The 21,934-nt window shown below is 55.3% G+C and overlaps 1 protein-coding gene across 2 annotated transcripts in view; it reads left to right on the top strand.

Moving 5' to 3' along the window:
• ELAPOR1 (endosome-lysosome associated apoptosis and autophagy regulator 1) overlaps positions 1-21,274 on the top strand; it is a 93,098-nt gene extending 71,824 nt beyond the window's left edge. The window contains exons 17-22 of one of the 2 annotated variants that reach the window (XM_014576451.3): positions 6,747-6,843; positions 7,594-7,695; positions 10,603-10,729; positions 13,862-14,040; positions 14,675-14,840; positions 21,013-21,274. In XM_014576451.3, coding sequence (XP_014431937.2) covers positions 6,747-6,843; positions 7,594-7,695; positions 10,603-10,729; positions 13,862-14,040; positions 14,675-14,840; positions 21,013-21,081 — 740 coding nt within the window. In that variant the 3' untranslated portion in view covers positions 21,082-21,274. Of the gene's footprint in view, positions 1-6,746; positions 6,844-7,593; positions 7,696-10,602; positions 10,730-13,861; positions 14,041-14,674; positions 14,841-20,375; positions 20,948-21,012 lie in introns of those variants that run through there. The other variant, XM_075910558.1, reaches the window with a different exon arrangement.
• Positions 21,275-21,934: the final 660 nt, after the last annotated feature.

Genomic DNA, 21,934 nt, shown 5'->3' with positions numbered 1-21,934 from the left:
GTCCCTGCTCAGGTCTAGATGGCCGGTGTAGGGCTTCATAAGCCACGGCATGAGGGGGTAGGCCGCATCTCCTGCATCTTCACATCCCTGACCCTGAAGTCATGCTGGAGGAAGAATGTGCCAGCCTCCAGCTTCTGGTACAGGCTGGAGTTTCTGAAGATGCGGCGGCAGCATGCACCCTCCCCAGCCTCCTGACAAAAATGTCTGTAAATTGTCTGCGATGGTCGACCAGGGCCTGCAGGGTCATCAAAAAAATAGCCCTTGCAGTTAATGTACTGGGCAGCTTGATGTTTTGGGGCCTAGAAGGGGCTGTGGGTTCCATCAATAGCCCCCCTGCAGTTGGGGAAGCCCAGGGTGGCAAATCCAGCGATGAAGGGTCCAGGTCTCCCAGGCAGATGGCCCTCACCACCTGCAGAAGGAGACAGACACAAACCAGAGAATCCACCCCCGGAGCAACCCCCTATGAGGCTTCCCTTCCAGCCCACCCTGCTTTCCCTGTGGTCCCCCTTTCCAGGATTCCTCCCCACAGCAACTGCAGCTCAAGAGTGCCTTACCTCCATGAGGAGGGCCTCGACCAGGAGTGGCCCCGGGGGCGGCTGCGGCAGCTGGCACCCCAGGCGGAATGCACGATCGGTGCCCCCGCCTGCAGGCCTGTCAATGGACTGACGTCATCGGGCGCCCTGGGCGGTGACGCCCTACACGACAGCCGAATCCGCCTATAGCCACAGGCCACCCCTGGCCCCGACAATGGACTTTCCCACGCCAAACTGGTTGCCCACAGACCGGTAGCTGTCTGGGATGACGAGCTTCCAGATGGCGATCTGCTTCTCCAGGGGGACGGCAGGTCGCATCTGGGTGTCCCGTCGATGGAAGGCAGGGGCGAGCCAGGCACACAGCTCCATGAAGGTCGCCTTCCTCATGCGGAAGTTTTGCGCCCACTGCTGGTCCCCCCCCCACCACCACCAGCCAGTCCCACCAGTCGGAACCAGTGTCCAGCCTCCAAAAGCGTCTCTCCACCGTGGGGTGCGGCCGTAAGGGCCTTGCTCCCGCACACAGGCAGAAGGTCTCGATGATGAACTCGCTGCCAGGCTCCTGCAGGACCATGAAGGCAGCCTGCACAACCTGCAGCATGGCCGTGCGGGGCCATCGCATGCCCAGAGGCCGCTCCAGCTCCATGGCGAGGAGTGTGCTGCGGTGTCCCAAAGCTGGCAACCAGAGCACGCACTGCAAACGCCTTGCTGCCCTCGGAGAGGCAGGCCAGCAAGCAGCAGACGCTGAGAAATGGCTCTTCCAGTGGGGTCCCTTTAACCACGCGTCTCAGATCGCCTCTGGCAACAGCACCCGGAAGCAACCGCTGACCTAATGCCCTGCCTGAGCGGGTTCTGGGTGGCCTTACCTGTGAGACAGCGTCCAGTCCGTGGGGACGGTGTCTTTCGACATCGCCATCTCCTTGCGCTTTGTGTGCGGATGCTCTTTCCAAATAAGCTTTTCCAGAAGATCTCGTCCAGAAAAGCTTTTTCTGAAAGAAGCTGGCCGGCTAGACGTAGCCTGTGAGAGCAGAATCAGTCCTATTCAAGATTGAAGAAAAGCTGATTTTGCTCTCACTTGAGCTGATTCTGACTTTTCTACCCCTCCCCCCCAGTGTCTGATCTACACAGCCCCTGCCTTGGAGCAGCTGCCCCAGCCCCTGGCAGCAGCAACCTGCCAGCAGCCCCAACCTCTGGTGGCAGCAACCACCCGCCCACGGTGCGGCCGCAAACCCCAGCAGCAGTAATCTGCCTGCCCACCATGTGGCTGCAAACCCCTCAGAGTCCCAACCCCTGGCAGCAGCAGCTGCTTGCCCGCCCACTACATGGCCCCAGCCCCCAGTGGCAGCCACCCCTCCAATGCAGCTTTGGCCCCAGTGACGGCCAGAGCAGCTGGCCCTCAACGCAGCCCTGGCCGCCAGAGCAGTGGCCCCCCAGTGTGACCCCAGGCCTGTGCCCATCCCTGACCCTGTTCTCGTTCTCCATGCAGCCTCAGCCGTGGGAGCAGCCATGCCACTCATCTTCCAGGTCCAGCAGGAAGGTGAGTGCTGCTGCATGGCTCTGCGAAGGAGGTGGGTGGCCTTAGAATTTTTTGTGCACAACCACGCAGGGGAACACGGACTTGATTGTGACTGAATATAAGTTTTTCTGTTTACTCACAATCCGCTTCAAGTCCATTTCCACGCCCAGTATTTCTTGTATGCGTGGTCATTCTGCCTGGTTCTGTTCATCTTGTTTTCCCCAGCTTCTAGCTTAAAACTCACACAAAGAGAACAGCAAGCAGGTATCTCTTTTCAATTCAACTTTGAACACTTCCATTGGCTCTCCTGGCTCCCTGCCAACACCCCCCAGCACTCGAGTTTAACCCTTTAGTCACCGAATGCTGGCCAGCACTCCTACTCATCACAAGGCTTATGGTACCATCGGCACCTGGTGGCACCGCCACCTCTGCACATGTCTCTTCATAGCACTGCCCTCCATCTTGGCACTGCAGGAGTTTTGTTTTTCCAGGGTCTTGGTGGTTTTAGAAATGCTTGAATGTGCCCTGCTCGGCCTTGGCACATTCCTGGTACTGACCACCTTCCTTTGGAGATACACTCGATACCAAAGGAGTCTTCCTTTTTATTTCCATGACTGCTCGACCTTTGCCCAGCGATGAAGAGGAAGGCAATGATGGGGAGTTTTCATTAATCTCCCATATCTCTGGCCGAGGCTCTCCTTTCCGCTATCAATAAGCTTTCCACCCTGAGATATCTACAGACCTATCTTACGTGAGAGACAAGCCCCATCCAGTTGGTATAGACCTCCTTGGGGCCCCCCACTCTTATCATTTGCTCCACCTCAGTGGCCCTTGGGTTGCTTATTGTCAGCAATTTTTGAGTGCTCCTAATGCTTCTCGCCAGAAGAGAAGACACTCGACAACAGTTGCTCTCTCCAGGGCTGCTTTGCCACAGGATGAGACCACTGAAGAACAGGAAGTGAGGCTGGACAGAGATTGCGCCTTATGGCCAACTCTTTGGCTATATGTCAAGACTGCTGCTTTTTTTTGGCAAAAGGTACACGATTTATGCTCCGCCATTTGTGTACCTTTTCCCAATAGTTTTGTCAGAAGAGGCTTTTTCTGAAATTTGGCCCGTCTACACTGGGCCAAATTTTGGAAAAACCTCCTCTTTCAGAAGAGCCCTTCTTCCTCGTGGCATGAGGAAGACAAGGCTTCTGAAAGAGCGTGTCTGCTCTTCCACAAAAAATGTCGGAAGAGCAGACACGTTCCCTGGATGTGGCAGTTTTTCCTCTGGTGTCCTGGAAAAACTCTGTAATCTAGACATAGCTTTCATCATCCTTCCCTCACCAAGCTGCCTCCACCCTCATTGGCTGCTGATTTTAAGCCATTTCAGGACCTTATTGAAAGGGTGGCAGACTCTGCAAATCGCTCTCCAGGAGGTTGAGTTGCAACATAAGCGACTTGACAGCCTGCACACCGCGTCCCCTGACTGTGTCTCATTACCCAACGAAAAAGCCTCTGTGGACCTAGCAGAAATACCCCGGCCTGGCCACAATCCCACCCACCTGTGAGAGAGCAGATGCAAAACACAACTTTCCTTCCAAGGCCTCAGACTAAGGTTGTAAAGGAGTAGTTGACTAGTCAGGAGCTTATCGACTGTGAGTAGCACTATCGACTACCATCCCCCCCCCCCCGCATTTTTAAAGGGAAGCTGGCCGGAGAGGGTGCTGGCTGAATCTCTGGTCCTGGTTCTCAGCGCAAACACCCCACCTCGCTCGCTGCCGCTGTGCACTTTTAAAGGGAAGCTGGCGCGAGTGCTGAGACCTGGGACCAGGGATACAGCCAGCACTCTCTCCTGCCAGCGCCCCTTTAAAAATGCAGAGTGGCAGCAAGAGGTTGTGCTGAGACCCGAGTGAGCACTGACACTGTCCTTCCTTATCGATTCATCGAGTAGTCAATGGAAATTCCATCGACTACTCCATTAGCCAATTAACTGCTACTTAACATCCCTCCCTCAGACTTCCTATTTTCACATCCATCCTCAAACTCTGTTCAATGCAGCGAACAAATGTGGCAGCCAGCACCACCACCAATCGATACCACATGTCAAAGATTTTGAGTGTCATGATTTATCTAGCTGTGTCATGCTTATGAGCTATCTTACAATTTAGGGTCTCCAGTTACCCAGCCCTCATGGCAAAGCGTAGCCATAATAAGATGCCTTTATTGAGCATCTTCTATCTAGTAGATGAAAGGGGGCAATTTCAGGTAATCCTTGCTAAGGGCCAGCAGTTTGCAAGGATATCCCTACAGGATTCTTGGGATGACACTGACATGAAGTCTGGCTTCAGCTGCCAGGGTTTCTGAGGGAAACCCAAACTACGCACAAGGGATCAAAGCTGTTTGTGGAGAAAACGGACAAATCCCTCCACACCTTAAGAGACTAGATTCATCTTGTACTCTTTGGAAAGTTTCACCTCTACACCAAAAGGAAGATTGGTTCGGTAAGTTCCAGGCAGCACCATGATCTTGGCCTACCCAATTTCCTACTTCCCAGAGGTATTATGAACCCCAGTGCAAGAGACAGAGTTCACTCCTCTCCCCTGCTCCAGCATTGCCTCGTTTGTGTTAATCAAAACCACTCCCTTTTTATCTGCTGCATCAATCACGTATCACCTGCTCCAGCATCGTCTTGTTCATATTCATTAAACAGGGAACATTTCACTATAGACTAGAGGGCGCTGGAGATTATTTCAGCAGGACAATCTCGATTTTTGTCTCCCTCTGTCCACCCCAGTTGCCTTCTCACAAACTTTTTGGGGACCTTTTTACAACAGGAAACTGACTCTCTCCTGAATCTGGCACTGCAGAACAAGATCCCATATAACACAGGTGGAGCGTGTGACAGCCCCCCCCCCCCCCCCCCCGGCTTTATGAGAATTGGTTTATGAATATGCATATCTCCAATATGCTTTATGAAAAACAAGTGCCGTAACATTTCAATTTTACAGTTACAGTCTGCTGGATCTGTAGATCCTATGTCTGTGTGTGTATCAGTCTTGTATGTGAAGTCAGAAATACGAAGTGTGGATCTGTTTATAGCTCTAAACGTGCTAATGAGGGCCATTGGCGATACTGACTCAATACTCAAACCAACTACCTCTGAATGGGCGTGTTTGTCCTGTAAGTCCAAACTGTGGTTGGTCCTAGAAAGACATGTGACCATGCCGCCTAGTACTGGAATCCATCTTGAACCTGGTATTTTTTTCATGGGGATGGAGAGCTGAACAACGGGCTCCCACCCCGGGGGAAAGTCTGTTTAAGCAATGGGAAGCCATCAGCCTTTGTCATCAGCTGGCCTTTGAAACTGCCTGGCACACCTTAAGAGGATACTTGAATTCTGAAACACCGTAGGTTCAAGTCAGAGTAAAGATCAACTCAGCCTTGAAGCTCTTTAGCTGAGCTGAGAGCTGTTCAGAATAAGAATGTTCATGTAACAAGTTTCTTAGGGGATTAGAACTAGCTAAGCATGTTTTGTTCATTTGAATGTACAAGTTGAACCTCTCTAGTTTGGCAGCCTTGGGACCTGACCGGTGCCAAACCAGAGAATTTGCTGGATCATGGGAAGTCAATATTGTCTAGCAGCATTATCAACACTTCCACTGTTTACTGGGCTCGTAGAAAACATTTAGGAGTAAATTAGAGCTAAATAATAGTACAGAGCACTGAGCGCCAGGCATGGTAGCTGTAAACAAATTTTATGGGACTGCATGAAACTTTGCCGCACCCATGAGAAGTGGACCTCCAGCCAATGGACAGGCCAGACCACGGATGTTGCTGGATCAGAGAGTGCTGGATTAGAGAGGTTCTGCCTGTAGTAACTCACTTTAATCTGACTATTTTCACTTGCAACCACCTAAATCCTACTGTTTGTACTTAATAAAAACCCTTTTGTTTATTACCAAGTCTAGTGTAAATAATGGTGATCTGAGGGGGAGGAGCCATTGTGCATCTCTGTCTTTTATTGATAAAGTGGGGGAACCTTATAAGCTTTCTCAGTGGAAAAACTTTTAGGCAGAGTAAGATGAATGTATTTGGAGTTTTGGTTGATTTCCAGGGTGCTCAGCCCTGGTGCGGCTCCATGGCCCATGACTCCCTGCTGCTTTGGAGTCCGTTCAGTGGGCTGGAGAGCATTTTGCCTGTGCAGTGCTATACAGCTGTGGTGTGGGGCACGCAGCAGGGGCCAAACAGATGCTGCTACCTACAATCTCCGCTCTGAGGTGCGTGGGGCACACACATGCAGAGTGGCACGCCGTAGTTCCTGCAGGGTACGAGCCAGACAGTCTTCGGCCCCAGCAGAGCAGAGGGAGCAAGGAGCCCTCCCCCACTGTGCCTGGACACTTAGCCCCCACCAGCAGTTCAGCAGGGACAGGCTCCTGTACAGGTGGCAACAAGCAGTGGCTGCTACTCCCTCTGAGCAGCTGGTGCTCCTGGCACTGTGCTCACTCAGCAGCTCGGCGGGCATGGAGCAGGCACAGAGCTGCCTGGGGCAGAGCATCACTTGCAGAGTGTCTGCTCCTGGTGCTCCCTGATCCTTGGTGAGTGTGCAGGGGCGGCAGGCAGGGCTCTTTCTCGGCAGTTGCTGGGAGCCCGCCCTGTGGCCCAGTGCTCACGGCCACAGTGCACTAGGATCCTCATCAACACGGGTGTCATTGCAGGAGTGACGACAGAAACAACCCTGGACAACATCACCTCCCTCCCTGAACTCTTTGCCCCTGGGAACACAGAGGTGCCTGACGTCATCTTCTTCTATAGGTAATGGGCATCGAATGCACCTTGTTCCCTACCCCTGCCGTCGCCCCCAAGTGCCGCTCCTAGGACCCTCGAGGAGCAGTCCAGCCCTCCCTTCCTCCACCCCAGCGAGCAAGGGAACCACATCCACAGTCCCCTGGAGCTGGGCTGGGCACAAGCCTGGTGGGTGAAGGCATAAAGATCTTTCTCCCCTCCCCCCCCCCCCCCCGCTCCCACCAATGGTGCTGGAACTATTGTTTTGAATGGGGCCTTAAGGTATGCCCCCCAAACCTTTTCATGCCCCTCACTGCCCCAGGCTGGGGTAACACTTAGGGTTGCCAAGGTGGACTGGATGCCATTCCCACTAATGGCAGCCAATCCAGGAGCATTGGCAGCTGCAGAGCCCCGGACTGGCAGCAGGACCTGGAGCAACAGCACAGCTTCCATGGCCAGTGGCCTGGACCCCATGGATGGAAGGCAGCAGAGCCCATGGGACAGTGGGTGGCAGGACCCCAGAGGGTGCTAAAACCAGCACAGCCAGTGGGACCCTGCGGGGGCTGCCTGGAAGCCAGGACTGGTGGACCTGCCTATGGAGCTGGCCCCAGAGCGCAGGAAAGCTGGGTAGGAAACCTGAGGGTGTTGAGCTGCACTGCTACTTCCCGTGTCTGTGCGCCTGCCACATGATGTGGTTCATAGCCACATCCCACAGGACCTGCCCTCTGACATTGAGTGGGAGGACTAGACCAGCGCGCGGTGCCTTTGTCTAACCTGCAGGTCCAATGATGTGACCCAGTCCTGCAGCTCTGGGCGGGCCACAGCCGTCCGCCTGCGATGTGAGCCCCTGAAGACGGGCTCTGGAGCCTTGTCTGTGCCAAGGTAAGTGCCAGGACGGCCATGCGCTTTGGACCCCTGCCTCTCGCTGGGCGGGCTCATTGGCTCCAGAAGAGGCGGAATAACTCAGAGGAGCAGCGTGCGAGGCAGGCCCCCAGCTGGGGTTGTTTGCGTCGCAGCGTTGAACTGCTTGGGTGCCCACAAGTTGCAGTGGCAGCTTGCCGGCTGTGTCTTACGGACATGCCATGGAGCCAGCTGCCCGCAGCATTCTGAAAGCCCCCTACAGCCCCCTACGTGGCAGCTTGCCGGCTGTGTCTAACAGACATGCCACGGAGCCAGCTGCCCGCAGCATTCTGAAAGCCCCCTACAGCCCCCTACGTGGCAGCTTGCCGGCTGTGTCTAACGGACATGCCACGGAGCCAGCTGCCCGCAGCATTCTGAAAGCCCCCTACAGCCCCCTACGTGGCAGCTTGCCGGCTGTGTCTAACAGACATGCCACGGAGCCAGCTGCCCGCAGCATTCTGAAAGCCCCCTACAGCCCCCTACGTGGCAGCTTGCCGGCTGTGTCTAACAGACATGCCACGGAGCCAGCTGCCCGCAGCATTCTGAAAGCCCCCTACAGCCCCCTACGTGGCAGCTTGCCGGCTGTGTCTAACGGACATGCCACGGAGCCAGCTGCCCGCAGCATTCTGAAAGCCCCCTACAGCCCCCTACGTGGCAGCTTGCCGGCTGTGTCTAACAGACATGCCACGGAGCCAGCTGCCCGCAGCATTCTGAAAGCCCCCTACAGCCCCCTACGTGGCAGCTTGCCGGCTGTGTCTAACGGACATGCCACGGAGCCAGCTGCCCGCAGCATTCTGAAAGCCCCCTACAGCCCCCTACGTGGCAGCTTGCCAGCTGTGTCTAACAGACATGCCACGGAGCCAGCTGCCCGCAGCATTCTGAAAGCCCCCTACAGCCCCCTACGTGGCAGCTTGCCGGCTGTGTCTAACAGACATGCCACGGAGCCAGCTGCCCGCAGCATTCTGAAAGCCCCCTACAGCCCCCTACGTGGCAGCTTGCCTGCTGTGTCTTACGGACATGCCACGGAGCCGGCTGCCCGCAGCATTCTGAAAGCCCCCTTCAGCCCCCTACGTGGCAGCTTGCCTGCTGTGTCTAACGGACATGCCATGGAGCCAGCTGCCCGCAGCATTCTGAAAGCCCCCTACAGCCCCCTACGTGGCAGCAGTAGCAAGACAAGACGCTATTTCACCCTGCAGTACAGAGACCCACTCTGAGCCACCTGATGTGGCCCAGGAGCCCTCCCTGCACTAGCGCTTCCCCCAGAGGGGAGGACCCTGTCTTGATAGTGGTGCCAAATGTCTGAGAAAAGCAGACGGTCCAGCCACATGGCTCAAGGTGGAGTGGTTCATGTTGGGAGCTACAGCCTCTCGCCCCCCCCCCCCCCCCCCAACCATCCGTCTTCATGCTGAGAATGAGCTTTAGGCCTCTCACAGAAGGATCCCCCAGCCCGAATTCTAGCTGCATCCACAGCAAGGTGCTGCTTGTGGAGAAGTCCCGGGCAAGGGCAGGATGGGAATTCAGATGCAGGACAACCAGCTTCTTTCCCCAGGTCCTGGGCAGTGGCTGGCTCAGCCTGGAGGCTACTTTCAAATCCCTAAGGCCAGCTAGCTGCTCCGGGCCTAACCTGGCCCTGCTCCTGCAGTCCTCAGCCAAGCTCCCCTGGACTGGACTGGGATAGGGACAGGCTCTTTACATTCCAACCAGGCCTTTCCTGAGTCCCTTCCCTGGGCTCTGTGAGGTTCCCTTCTCTGGTGACAGCCATGCTTGTGGTTCACCGATAGGTCAATGTTTCCAGCCCAGCTCCTGGGGACATATAGTATCTGGTGCTTGCCAGACACAGGGCTCATAGATCCAGCTTGCCTGGATTCAGCCCCTGAAGCTCAGGGCCCCCCAGCATTGGGGAGCACGTGCTGGTGCTGTGGGCCCCCACTATAGGGCTGGCGCACACAGAATCTACTCGTCTGGGTCTCTAGATTCTGGTATAAGAGGGGAATGTGGGAAGTGTCTTTCTCCTCAGGTGGGGGCTACATCAGTGTGGGTGGTTTTTTAGCTTCTCACTTGTGTGTGTGGCCCCCAAACCAAAAACGATTCCCCACCCCTGTGATAGGTCCTCTCCAAACCTGCCACTCTGGATCTCACAGCACATAGAAATAGTTGCATTTTCACAAGTGGCTGCTGAGTTTGGGTGGCCAAATTGAGACCCTAGGGCCTGTTTCTTAGAAGCCCAGAGCACATCTCCTGTTGGCATCCATTGACGCTGTAGGCACCTGGCACCTCCGTGTCTAGGCACTGAGAAACAGAGCCAGCCAAACTCAGTGGCTGCGCTTGGAGAAATGGGTCCTAGTTCTCAGCAAGTCTGGATGCGCAGGATTTGGGAGGTTGTTTCTGTGCTGGGTTCTGTAACTGAGCTAGAGCTGGGTTTGCAGACTGTGGCCTGGCCTGTCCCAATCTGCTGTCACAGCAGGGAGCTTCCCCCATAGCTCTGCCACCTCCCCGGGGTGCTGTGGTGTTCCTCTGTGCACATGTCCCTGCAGGCTGGCTCCCTGTGCGAGCGCGTCCCAGCAGCTGGCCTGAGAGAGGGATTACAGCCAATTCTCCCATTAGCCTCACAGGGTTGTTCCTGCCTCACATCTGAGCAATGGGGTTGTAAGTGACAATCCAACACACGGCTGCATTGTGGCCTCAGGTAGCCCAGTGTGCTGCCAGGGTGCCAGTGATGGGGAAAACTGGCCAGCAGGATCTGTATTGTGGGGGTGGTGCACCAGACCCCAGGCCAAGCCTGCAGGGCTTGGACAGAAAGCACACTGTGCTTGGAGTCACACAGCAGTCCTGCCTTGTCACAGACAGCTACAGGCTGTGGCTAAGGACTGTACTCATCTCTCTTGACAGTAAATGCCCTGATGGGACATGTGATGGGTGCACATTCCACTTCCTGTGGGAGACGGCCACAGCCTGCCCCCTCTGTTCCACTTCCAATTACCATGCCATCGTCAGTGCATGCCTCAAGGGGATTCAGGTAAGCTCTCCCTGGAATGGGACTGGGAGATGTGTGTCCAGAAGGTGGGAGAAGTGAGTGGTTGGGAAGTGAGATGTTGGAACAGCAATACAGAGGGTCCAACCTTGTTGTGCTGTTCCTGGAAGCAGCCATGCACTGGTTGCAATGCTGCATGCACCTAGTGTGAAAGGAAGACAGTTAAAATTGTTAAAAGAATCAAATACATACACCAATTGCATAGTTCTTGGTAGCAGAAATGTAATAATCTGCTGTCTTAAATCAAGTCTCTGGAATACATCTGCAGTTAGGATAAGTCATCAGTCCTGTCAAAGCTGTTCCCCACTCTGTCCCTTCAAGTACAGAAGGTTGCGGCCGACAAGAGACTTTAAAATACCCTGTCTCTAAAGGCTTCTGTTTAAAACTTCCCAAAGTCACAGATTTCTTGACCTTGGGTAGTATACTGCAAAAACCCCTTTGGAAACCCAGGAAGTCACACTTAGGAATTTCTTCCTGTGGGTACCCTCAAGCTCTTTAAAGCTCTTTAACCTTCCCTCTGGAGAGAGCTTTAAAAAAAGACCCTGTAATTTTCTTAATGGCTGACCTTGCAGTCTTGGGCACATGCACACAGCCTTCTAGGACACAGGTCAAATCATAGAATCATAGAATAATAGGACTGGAAGGGACCTCAAGAGGTCATCGAGTCCAGCCCCCCGCCCTCAAGGCAGGACCAAGCTCCGTCTACACCATCCCTGACAGATGTCTATCCAACCTGTTCTTAAATATCTCCAGAGAGGGAGATTCCACCACCTCCCTTGGCAATTTATTCCAATATTTGACCACCCTGACAGTTAGGAATTTTTTCCTAATGTCCAATCTAAACCTCCCCTGCTGCACTTTAAACCCATTACTCCTTGTCCTGTCCTCAGAAACCAAGAGGAACAAATTTTCTCCTTCCTCCTTGTGACACCCTTTTAGATATTTGAAAACCGCTATCATGTCCCCCCTTAATCTTCTTTTTTCCAAACTAAACAAGCCCAGTTCATGAAGCCTGGCTTCATAGGTCATGTTCTCTAGACCTTTAATCATTCTTGTCGCTCTTCTCTGTACCCTTTCCAATTTCTCCACATCTTTCTTGAAATGTGGCACCCAGAACTGGACACAGTACTCCAGCTGAGGCCTAACTAGTGCAGAGTAGAGCGGCAGAATGACTTCACGAGTTTTGCTTACAACACACCTGTTGATACAACCTAGAATCATATTTGCTTTTTTTGCAACAGCATCACACTGTTGACTCATATTCAACTTGTGGTCCACTATGACCCCTAGATCCCTTTCCGCCATGCTCCTTCCTAGACAGTCGCTTCCCATCTTGTATGTATGGAACTGATTGTTCCTTCCTAAGTGGAGCACTTTGCATTTCTCTTTATTAAACCTCATCCTGTTTACCTCTGACCATTTCTCTAACTTGCTAAAGTCATTTTGAATTATGTCCCTATCCTCCAAAGAAGTCGCAACCCCACCCAGTTTGGTATCATCTGCAAACTTAATAAGCGTACTCTCTATCCCAATATCTACATCATTGATGAAGATATTGAACAGTACGGGTCCCAAAACAGACCCTTGCGGAACTCCACTTGTTATCCCTTTCCAGCAGGATTTAGCACCGTTAACAACAACTCTCTGACTACGGTTATCCAGCCAATTATGCACCCACCTTATCCATTAAAAGTATTTGTGCGAAATCATGCCAGTGTAGACGCAGCCATGGAGTTCTGGCTTTTCAGGGTGAGTTTGTAGCTTGCTGTTGCAAAAGCAATTTTTTTCCTTCCTCCCTGTCTTATGGGTTCAAATCCTGATGTCCTTTGAATAACAGAGTCAAAGAGCTGCTTGGGTGTGTCCCTTCTACTCACAATGGCCATGGAGTTTTCTTCCCCCCAGTCAGTCAGGTCACTAATAATACAGACCCTAATCTTGCAGGCTGTTATCTTCCCCGGGACAGACGTTAAACTAACTGGTCTGTAGTTTCCTGGGTTGTTCTTATTTCCCTTTTTATAAATGGGCACTATATTTGCCCTTTTCCAGTCCTCTGGAATCTCTCCTGTCTCCCATGATTTTCCAAAGATGATAGCTAGAGGCTCAGATACCTCCTCTATCAGCTCCTTAAGTGTTCTAGGATGCATTTCATCAGGCCCTGGTGACTTGCAGGCATCTAACTTTTCTAAGTGATTTTTAACTTGTTCTTTTTTTAATTTTATCTTCTAAACCTACCCCCTTCCCACTAGCATTCCCTATGTTAGGCATTCCTACAGACTTCTCGGTGAAGACCGAAACAAAGAAGTCATTGAGCATCTCTGCCATTTCCAAGTTTCCTGTTACTGTTTCTCCCTCCTCACTGACCAGTGGGCCTACCCTCTGTCACTAGATTACCTCCCTCATTCAGTAAGGGAGGTACCATACCAGTCTGACCCCCCTCTCATTGCTAACATGTCTGCAGAAACCTTTTTTGTTACCTTTTACATCCCTTGCTAGCTGCAATTCCTATTGCTCTTTGGCTTTGCATGATCGAGCAATGTGTTTATTCTCTTCCCTTGGTCATCTGTCACAAGAAGTAGAAACTAGAAGCTTCCTTTTTGTGTTTAAGCTTACCAAGGATTTCACTGCTAAGCCAAGCTGGTCACCTGCCATATTTGCTTTTCTTACTGTGCATTGGGATGGTTTCTTCCTGCACCTTCAATAGGCTTTCACAATAGGTAGGCCAAGCCTCCTGTTGGTGTCTCCCAGAATCAAACATTTGAAATGCAAGTAAGAGTCAATACCCATTACTTCAAATGCAACATGACACATGCGTATGAATAGTATAAACTGAATCAGTGAATCGTCAGCTTTTCATAGACATCTCACTTGGCCCACTTTGTACAAGAATTGGTGCAAACATAGAGCAGTGGTTACAACACCGACCTGTATGTTAACATCAGAATCCAATCATGTCAGAAGGCAATGTCTGGCAGCACCAGAAGGGAGCAGAGAGTAAGCCCAGAACTATTGCTAAGGCTGCCCCTTTGGGGAGTGCTGCTCCAGGAGCCCCTCTGAACCCCCACATTCCTGGAACGTTGCATGCACCTGAAGGGAGGACTTGACTGTTTCCCCCTGCAGAGAACCACGTATGTGTGGCGGGAGCCCAGGCTGTGTGCGGGGGGCATCCCCCTTCCTGAGCAGAAAGTCAGCATCTGCAAAACCATGGATTTCTGGCTCAAGGTGGGCATCTCAGCTGGGACCTGTGCAGCCGTCCTGCTGACTGTCATGACCTGCTACTTCTGGAAGAAGAACCAAAAGTGAGTAACTGCCCTCTGCCCTGGGGTTAGTCCTGTCTCCCAGGGAGGAGTGTCCCCAGCTGGCCCACACCCCAGCCAGCTTGGAGAGCTGATAGCTCCAAGTGGCTGCTGGAACGGGCGCTGGGAGAGGAAAGCTTTGCCCTGTAATATAGCAGTAGAACTGCCGGCCCATCCAGGGAGGGTGCACAGTTTGATACCTAGGTCAGTCTGCTGGACTGTCCCTCCCAGTCAGGGCTGGATACAAATCCTGGCAGGGGGCGGACTCACAGGACACCTCTCTCTCCACTCCAGCTCACACAATCACCCCCTTGCAGTCAGCTCCTAGGCTGCAGCTGCTGCTGCCTCCTGATACCCCTGAGCTATCAATTCAAGTGGCTATCTGGCTGCTGCTCCCTGGGGGCAGGGGAACCGGCCAGAATACAGCACAAACCAGCTGCCCACCCAGCACTGCCACTGCAGAGACGGGCAGTCTGCTTGTGCCGGGATGATCAGTGTCAGCAGCCCCATCTCGACTGAACCCCAGATCTGAACCCACACCCTCTGAAAATCAGAGCCTTGCAGCATGCAGATCCCTTTGTGTACAGATACCACACAAAGGGCCCATGCTGTCCATTGTGCTCTTCTTTCCCTGAAGGCTTGAGTATAAATACTCCAAGCTGGTGATCAACTCGACTGCCAAGGACAGTGAGCTGCCAGCCGCTGACAGCTGTGCCATCATGGAGGGGGAAGACGTGGAAGATGATCTGATATTCACCAGCAAGAAATCTCTCTTTGGCAAGATAAAGTCCTTTACTTCCAAGGTGGGTGCCTGTTGTTGGGCACAGTGAGCTGGGAGCCGCAGCCCGCCCCTGCTCCCACATCACAGAGGAGTGTTTGAACTATTGCAAAGGGCAGAAATGCTGCTGGGTGCTAATGGGATGGAAGAGGGGACACTGGTCGGCTGTGTCTACACTGGCCGCTTGCTTTTCCGGAAAAGCACTGACGATCTACTGTAAAATTGTCAGTGCTTTTCCGGAAAAACTACGCTGCTCCCGTTCGGGCAAAAGTCCTTTTCCGGAAAAACTGTTCCGGAAAAGGGCCAGTGTAGACAGCCCAGTAGTCTTATCCGCAAAAAAGCCCCGATCGCGAAAATGACAATCGGGGCTTTTTTGCGGAAAAGCACGTCTACATTGGCCATGGACGCTTTTCCGGAAAAAGTGCTTTTCCGGAAAAGCATCCTGCCAATCTAGACGCGCTTTCCCGAAAATACTTATAACGGAAAACTGTTCCGTTTTAAGCATTTCCGGAAAAGGGTGCCAGTGTAGACGTAGCCATCTTGTGCTTAAGGCGCAGGCCTTGGAGTCCTTTCCCAGTTTAGATGTAGGCCATTTGCAAGCCACCTGGGCCCCACTTTCCTGACCCAGTTTGCCAGGAGGGATTTGGAGGAACTGCTCTTGCTCCCTGCAGCACTTGCTGATCTCACACAACCTTGCATGCCCGGACCCAGATCTGCAGTGAGCGATGGTCTGGAGGAGGCCACATGGGGCCTGGTGCTTGCAGTGAAATGATAGGAGGGATGGAGCTGCCACAGAGTCCTCAAAGCCCCACCTGGGGTGATCAGGGAGCTCCCGGCCTGCTCAGAACAGGGCCTAATGCAGACTTTACCCCAGGGCTTGGAGTCTGGCTCTCATAGGCGCTCTCCTCAAGCCAGGCTGGTCCTGGGGCTTTCCCTGCAGGGCCTCCTGCTCCAGCTCATCGCCCTGCTTCATGTACCTCCACTGCTGGGGCTGTGCAGTACAATCTGTCTTCCTGTGCCGAGCAGCTCTGCCAGGTCGCTAAGTCTGCATGCTTCAGACCTCTGACATAAAGCCCCAAGGCTGTCCCGGTTAGGGGGTTAAATAGCAGCTCATTGAATAGTCGAGTAATCTCATGGATTAGTAGTTAGTCGACTACTCTATAGTCCCTGGGGGCGGGGCTGGCAGCCTCTGTATCTCCCATAGCAGTTCAGGGTGTCAGGCAGGAGCTGGTCCACGAGAAGAGCCAGTTTAAAAACCAGCTCCCTTGTGGACCAGATGCCAGTTGCCCAGTGCTGCTGCCTCTGAGAAAGAGGCAGCAGTGTGGGGTGGCAGCAGCACGTCTAGGGTTGCCAGATAGTTTAACAAAAAATACCGAACACCCCCCCCAAAAAAAAACGGGAAAAAAGTTGTTAAGCAAAAAAAATAAGGGGGGGAAGCCAAAGTTGTTAAGCAAAAGTTGCACCACTCCCTCCAGTTTGCGACCACACACTAACCCCAATGCACCCACCCCTCCCCCTGAGCCAAACCCCCAGTCTCCCCATCCTGATGCACTCACCCCTGCCTCAGAGCCAGGCCCCCCTAGCCTCCCACCATCCCAGAGCACTCACCCCTGCCTCAGAGCCAGGCCCCCCTAGCCTCCCCATCCCAATACACTCACCCCTGCCTCAGAGCCAGGCCCCTCTAGCATCCCACCATCCCAGAGCACTCACCCCTGCCTCAGAGCCAGGCCCCCCCTAGCCTCCCCATCCCAATACACTCACCCCTGCCTCAGAGCCAGGCCCCCCTAGCCTCCCCATCCCAATACACTCACCCCTGCCTCAGAGCCAGGCCCCTCTAGCATCCCACCATCCCAGAGCACTCACCCCTGCCTCAGAGCCAGGCCCCCCCTAGCCTCCCCATCCCAATACACTCACCCCTGCCTCAGAGCCAGGCCCCCCTAGCATCCCCATCCCAGAGCACTCACCCCTGCCTCAGAGCCAGGCCCCTCTAGCATCCCACCATCCCAGAGCACTCACCCCTGCCTCAGAGCCAGGCCCCCCCTAGCCTCCCCATCCCAATACACTCACCCCTGCCTCAGAGCCAGGCCCCTCTAGCATCCCACCATCCCAGAGCACTCACCCCTGCCTCAGAGCCAGGCCCCCCTAGCCTCCCCATCCCAATACACTCACCCCTGCTTCAGAGCCAGGCCCCTCTAGCATCCCACCATCCCAGAGCACTCACCCCTGCCTCAGAGCCAGGCCCCTCTAGCATCCTCCCATCCCAGAGCACTCACCCCTGCCTCAGAGCCAGGCCCCCCCTAGCCTCCCCATCCCAATACACTCACCCCTGCTTCAGAGCCAGGCCCCTCTAGCATCCCACCATCCCAGAGCACTCACCCCTGCCTCAGAGCCAGGCCCCCCTAGCCTCCCCATCCCAATACACTCACCCCTGCTTCAGAGCCAGGCCCCTCTAGCATCCCACCATCCCAGAGCACTCACCCCTGCCTCAGAGCCAGGCCCCCCTAGCCTCCCCATCCCAATACACTCACCCCTGCCTCAGAGCCAGGCCCCCCTAGCCTCCCCATCCCAATACACTCACCCCTGCCTCAGAGCCAGGCCCCCCTAGCCTCCCCATCCCAATACACTCACCCCTGCCTCAGAGCCAGGCCCCTCTAGCATCCCACCATCCCAGAGCACTCACCCCTGCCTCAGAGCCAGGCCCCCCTAGCCTCCCCATCCCAATACACTCACCCCTGCTTCAGAGCCAGGCCCCTCTAGCATCCCACCATCCCAGAGCACTCACCCCTGCCTCAGAGCCAGGCCCCCCCTAGCCTCCCCATCCCAATACACTCACCCCTGCCTCAGAGCCAGGCCCCCCTAGCCTCCCCATCCCAATACACTCACCCCTGCCTCAGAGCCAGGCCCCTCTAGCATCCCACCATCCCAGAGCACTCACCCCTGCCTCAGAGCCAGGCCCCCCTAGCCTCCCCATCCCAATACACTCACCCCTGCCTCAGAGCCAGGCCCCCCTAGCCTCCCCATCCCAATACACTCACCCCTGCTTCAGAGCCAGGCCCCTCTAGCATCCCACCATCCCAGAGCACTCACCCCTGCCTCAGAGCCAGGCCCCCCTAGCCTCCCCATCCCAATACACTCACCCCTGCTTCAGAGCCAGGCCCCTCTAGCATCCCACCATCCCAGAGCACTCACCCCTGCCTCAGAGCCAGGCCCCCCTAGCCTCCCCATCCCAATACACTCACCCCTGCCTCAGAGCCAGGCCCCCCTAGCCTCCCCATCCCAATACACTCACCCCTGCCTCAGAGCCAGGCCCCCCTAGCCTCCCCATCCCAATACACTCACCCCTGCCTCAGAGCCAGGCCCCTCTAGCATCCCACCATCCCAGAGCACTCACCCCTGCCTCAGAGCCAGGCCCCCCTAGCCTCCCCATCCCAATACACTCACCCCTGCTTCAGAGCCAGGCCCCTCTAGCATCCCACCATCCCAGAGCACTCACCCCTGCCTCAGAGCCAGGCCCCCCCTAGCCTCCCCATCCCAATACACTCACCCCTGCCTCAGAGCCAGGCCCCCCTAGCCTCCCCATCCCAATACACTCACCCCTGCCTCAGAGCCAGGCCCCTCTAGCATCCCACCATCCCAGAGCACTCACCCCTGCCTCAGAGCCAGGCCCCCCTAGCCTCCCCATCCCAATACACTCACCCCTGCTTCAGAGCCAGGCCCCTCTAGCATCCCACCATCCCAGAGCACTCACCCCTGCCTCAGAGCCAGGCCCCCCTAGCCTCCCCATCCCAATACACTCACCCCTGCTTCAGAGCCAGGCCCCTCTAGCATCCCACCATCCCAATACACTCACCCCTGCCTCAGAGCCAGGCCCCCCTAGCCTCCCCATCCCAATACACTCACCCCTGCCTCAGAGCCAGGCCCCTCTAGCATCCCACCATCCCAGAGCACTCACCCCTGCCTCAGAGCCAGGCCCCCCCTAGCCTCCCCATCCCAATACACTCACCCCTGCCTCAGAGCCAGGCCCCCCTAGCCTCCCCATCCCAATACACTCACCCCTGCCTCAGAGCCAGGCCCCTCTAGCATCCTCCCATCCCAGAGCACTCACCCCTGCCTCAGAGCCAGGCCTCCCTAGCATCCTCCCATCCCAGTGCACTCACCCCTGCCTCAGAGCCAGGCCCCCCTAGCCTCCCACCATCCCAGAGCACTCACCCCTGCTTCAGAGCCAGGCCCCCCTAGCCTCCCCATCCCAATACACTCACCCCTGCCTCAGAGCCAGGCCCCTCTAGCATCCCACCATCCCAGAGCACTCACCCCTGTCTCAAAGCCAGGCCACCCTACCGCCCCCCCATCCCAATGCTCTCACCCCTGCCTCAGAGCCAGGCCCCCCTAGCCTCCCCATCCCAATACACTCACCCCTGCTTCAGAGCCAGGCCCCTCTAGCATCCCACCATCCCAATACACTCACCCCTGCCTCAGAGCCAGGCCCCCCTAGCCTCCCCATCCCAATACACTCACCCCTGCCTCAGAGCCAGGCCCCTCTAGCATCCCACCATCCCAGAGCACTCACCCCTGCCTCAGAGCCAGGCCCCCCCTAGCCTCCCCATCCCAATACACTCACCCCTGCCTCAGAGCCAGGCCCCCCTAGCCTCCCCATCCCAATACACTCACCCCTGCCTCAGAGCCAGGCCCCTCTAGCATCCTCCCATCCCAGAGCACTCACCCCTGCCTCAGAGCCAGGCCTCCCTAGCATCCTCCCATCCCAGTGCACTCACCCCTGCCTCAGAGCCAGGCCCCCCTAGCCTCCCACCATCCCAGAGCACTCACCCCTGCTTCAGAGCCAGGCCCCCCTAGCCTCCCCATCCCAATACACTCACCCCTGCCTCAGAGCCAGGCCCCTCTAGCATCCCACCATCCCAGAGCACTCACCCCTGTCTCAAAGCCAGGCCACCCTACCGCCCCCCCATCCCAATGCTCTCACCCCTGCCTCAGGGCCAGGCCTCCCTAGCATCCTCCCATCCCAGTGCACTCCCCCCTTCCCCTGAGGAAGGCATCCCCAGCATCGGGAGCCCCCACCCCAATCAAATCTCCCCATCCCCTCCCCTGCAGAGCCAGGCATGGAGAAACAATCTGACTTTTAAAGTGGCTGCTCCTGCCACCTGGCCCGGCTGCGTCGGCTCACAGTGTGGAGGGAGGCATCATGTGGCCAGCTCCCGGGTCTCTGCTGTCACGTAGGCCAGAACAGCATATGCTCCGCTCCCACCCCAGCCCAGCACCCCCTTAGCATGGCGCCCGGCAAGTGCCCCTTCCTGCCCCCCTTCACTATGACGCTGCTGTGCTCCTCACTTCCATGTCCCTGACAGAGGCAGCAGGAGAAAATTGTCCCCGCTGGCCTTCTGTCCCAGGGAAACAGTAAATACACATCGCACATGTCCAGTATTTCTTGGGTTTTTTTACTGGACAGAGCCCAGAAATACCAGACTGTCACTGCGAGCCTGAACTGAATCTTTGGGATGGAAGCGCCTAAGGCCTGAACCCACCAGCCTCCTCTCTTTGCTCGCAGGCCTGCCTGGCTTGCAGCTACCTTGCAGGCAGATTGGGGCTCTGACATTTGGTGCTGAGTCCTGCAGCTCCCTGGGACGCTGTGAGTGCTCAGCACCTCTGGAAATGAGCCTGCCCAACAGTACTGCTCTCAGCCACCTGCAGCTCAGCTCTGTGTGGAGTCTCTACTGCCTTCTCCTTCACCACTGCCCTCGCCCCAGCGCCGGGTCTGCCTGAGTCTCCACGTGTCACCAGCAAGCTGGCTCCCACATGCCCAGGGAGCGCCCGGCTGAAGGGATCAAGCCCAGGAGCTTGAAGCAATGCCGTGGCATGGAGTATGCAGGGTGCTGCTGGAGAGAGAGGCTCACTAGCATCATGTTCTCAAGCCGCCTCTGCCAGCTGATGAGAGAAATTCTGGTTAAACCAGAACCCTCAGCCTCCGGCGCATCAATGCAGCTCACAACCAGGTGCCCTTCCCAGATTGCTGCGGGGCTAGAGGTCACCCTGGTGTTGTGTTTGAACAGTGCCTAGCACCAGGGATCCTCCAGCAGCAGGCACGCGGAGTGTACAGTGAGTTGGAGGGGCTCCGTGGCACACGGCAAGAAGGCCCTGACTGGGGGCCAGATGCACTCACAGCCGCTTTCTGTTGCTGTTTCCAGAGGACGTCAGATGGGTTCGATTCTGTCCCGCTGAAGACCTCATCGGGCAGCACAGACATGGACCTCTAGGGAGCCTCCACCCTGCTGCCTTTGCTGCAGTATACCTCGTCCCTACTCCCTGGTGAGCCCTGCCCTGACAACTCCTTGTGGCCTTATCAGACACTTTTAACTCGAGCTGTTATTGCTTTTTTAAACCAAACACACTCTGAAGTTAACCTTCCCTCCAAAAGGAATTGCCAAATACAGGTGTGTTTTTAAACTACGCATGTTCCTGTTTCCTGTGTCTGGGCAGGCTGACCTGCATCTCTGGGTTTCCAGGTGCTCCATGTCTCACCAAAGGACAGTATCCAAACTCAATCACAATGGTCTGTGCTTTCCCCTTTCTGTGCCCCCCCAAATCAACCATGTTCCTCTCTGCATCCAGACCAGTAAACCCGCCTGTTAGGCACAGCCTGCTCAGGGCCTTGCACATTCATGCCCTAGGACTGTGGTACAGGCGGGTGGATTAACTGTGTATTGCTGCTATTTCTTGGTGCTTCCTGCCAGGCACACGTCTTCAATGTAATTTTATTCTTTCAAAGTGTGCTCTTTTAGGCTGCGTCTAGATTGGCATGATTCTCCGGAAATGCTTTTAACGGAAAAGTTTTCCGTTAAAAGCATTTTCAGAACAGAGCGTCTAGATTGGCACGGACGCTTTTCTGCAAAAGCACTTTCTGCGGAAAAGCATCCGTGCCAATCTAGACGCGCTTTTCCACAAAAACGCCTCAATCGCCATTTTTCCCAATCGGGGCTTTTTTGCGGAAACAAATCTGGCCCTTTTGCACAGAAGTTTTGCGCAAAAGGGACTTTTGCCCGACCGGGAGCAGCATAGTATTTCCGCAAGAAGCACTGATTTCTTACGGTAGGAAGTCAGTGCTTTTGC

Source organism: Pelodiscus sinensis, chromosome 27 (assembly GCF_049634645.1).
Source record: "Pelodiscus sinensis isolate JC-2024 chromosome 27, ASM4963464v1, whole genome shotgun sequence".
Lineage (NCBI taxonomy): Eukaryota > Metazoa > Chordata > Testudines > Trionychidae > Pelodiscus > Pelodiscus sinensis.
The sequence above is the reverse complement of the archived record's forward strand: the minus strand, read 5'-3'. Positions and strand labels throughout refer to the sequence as shown.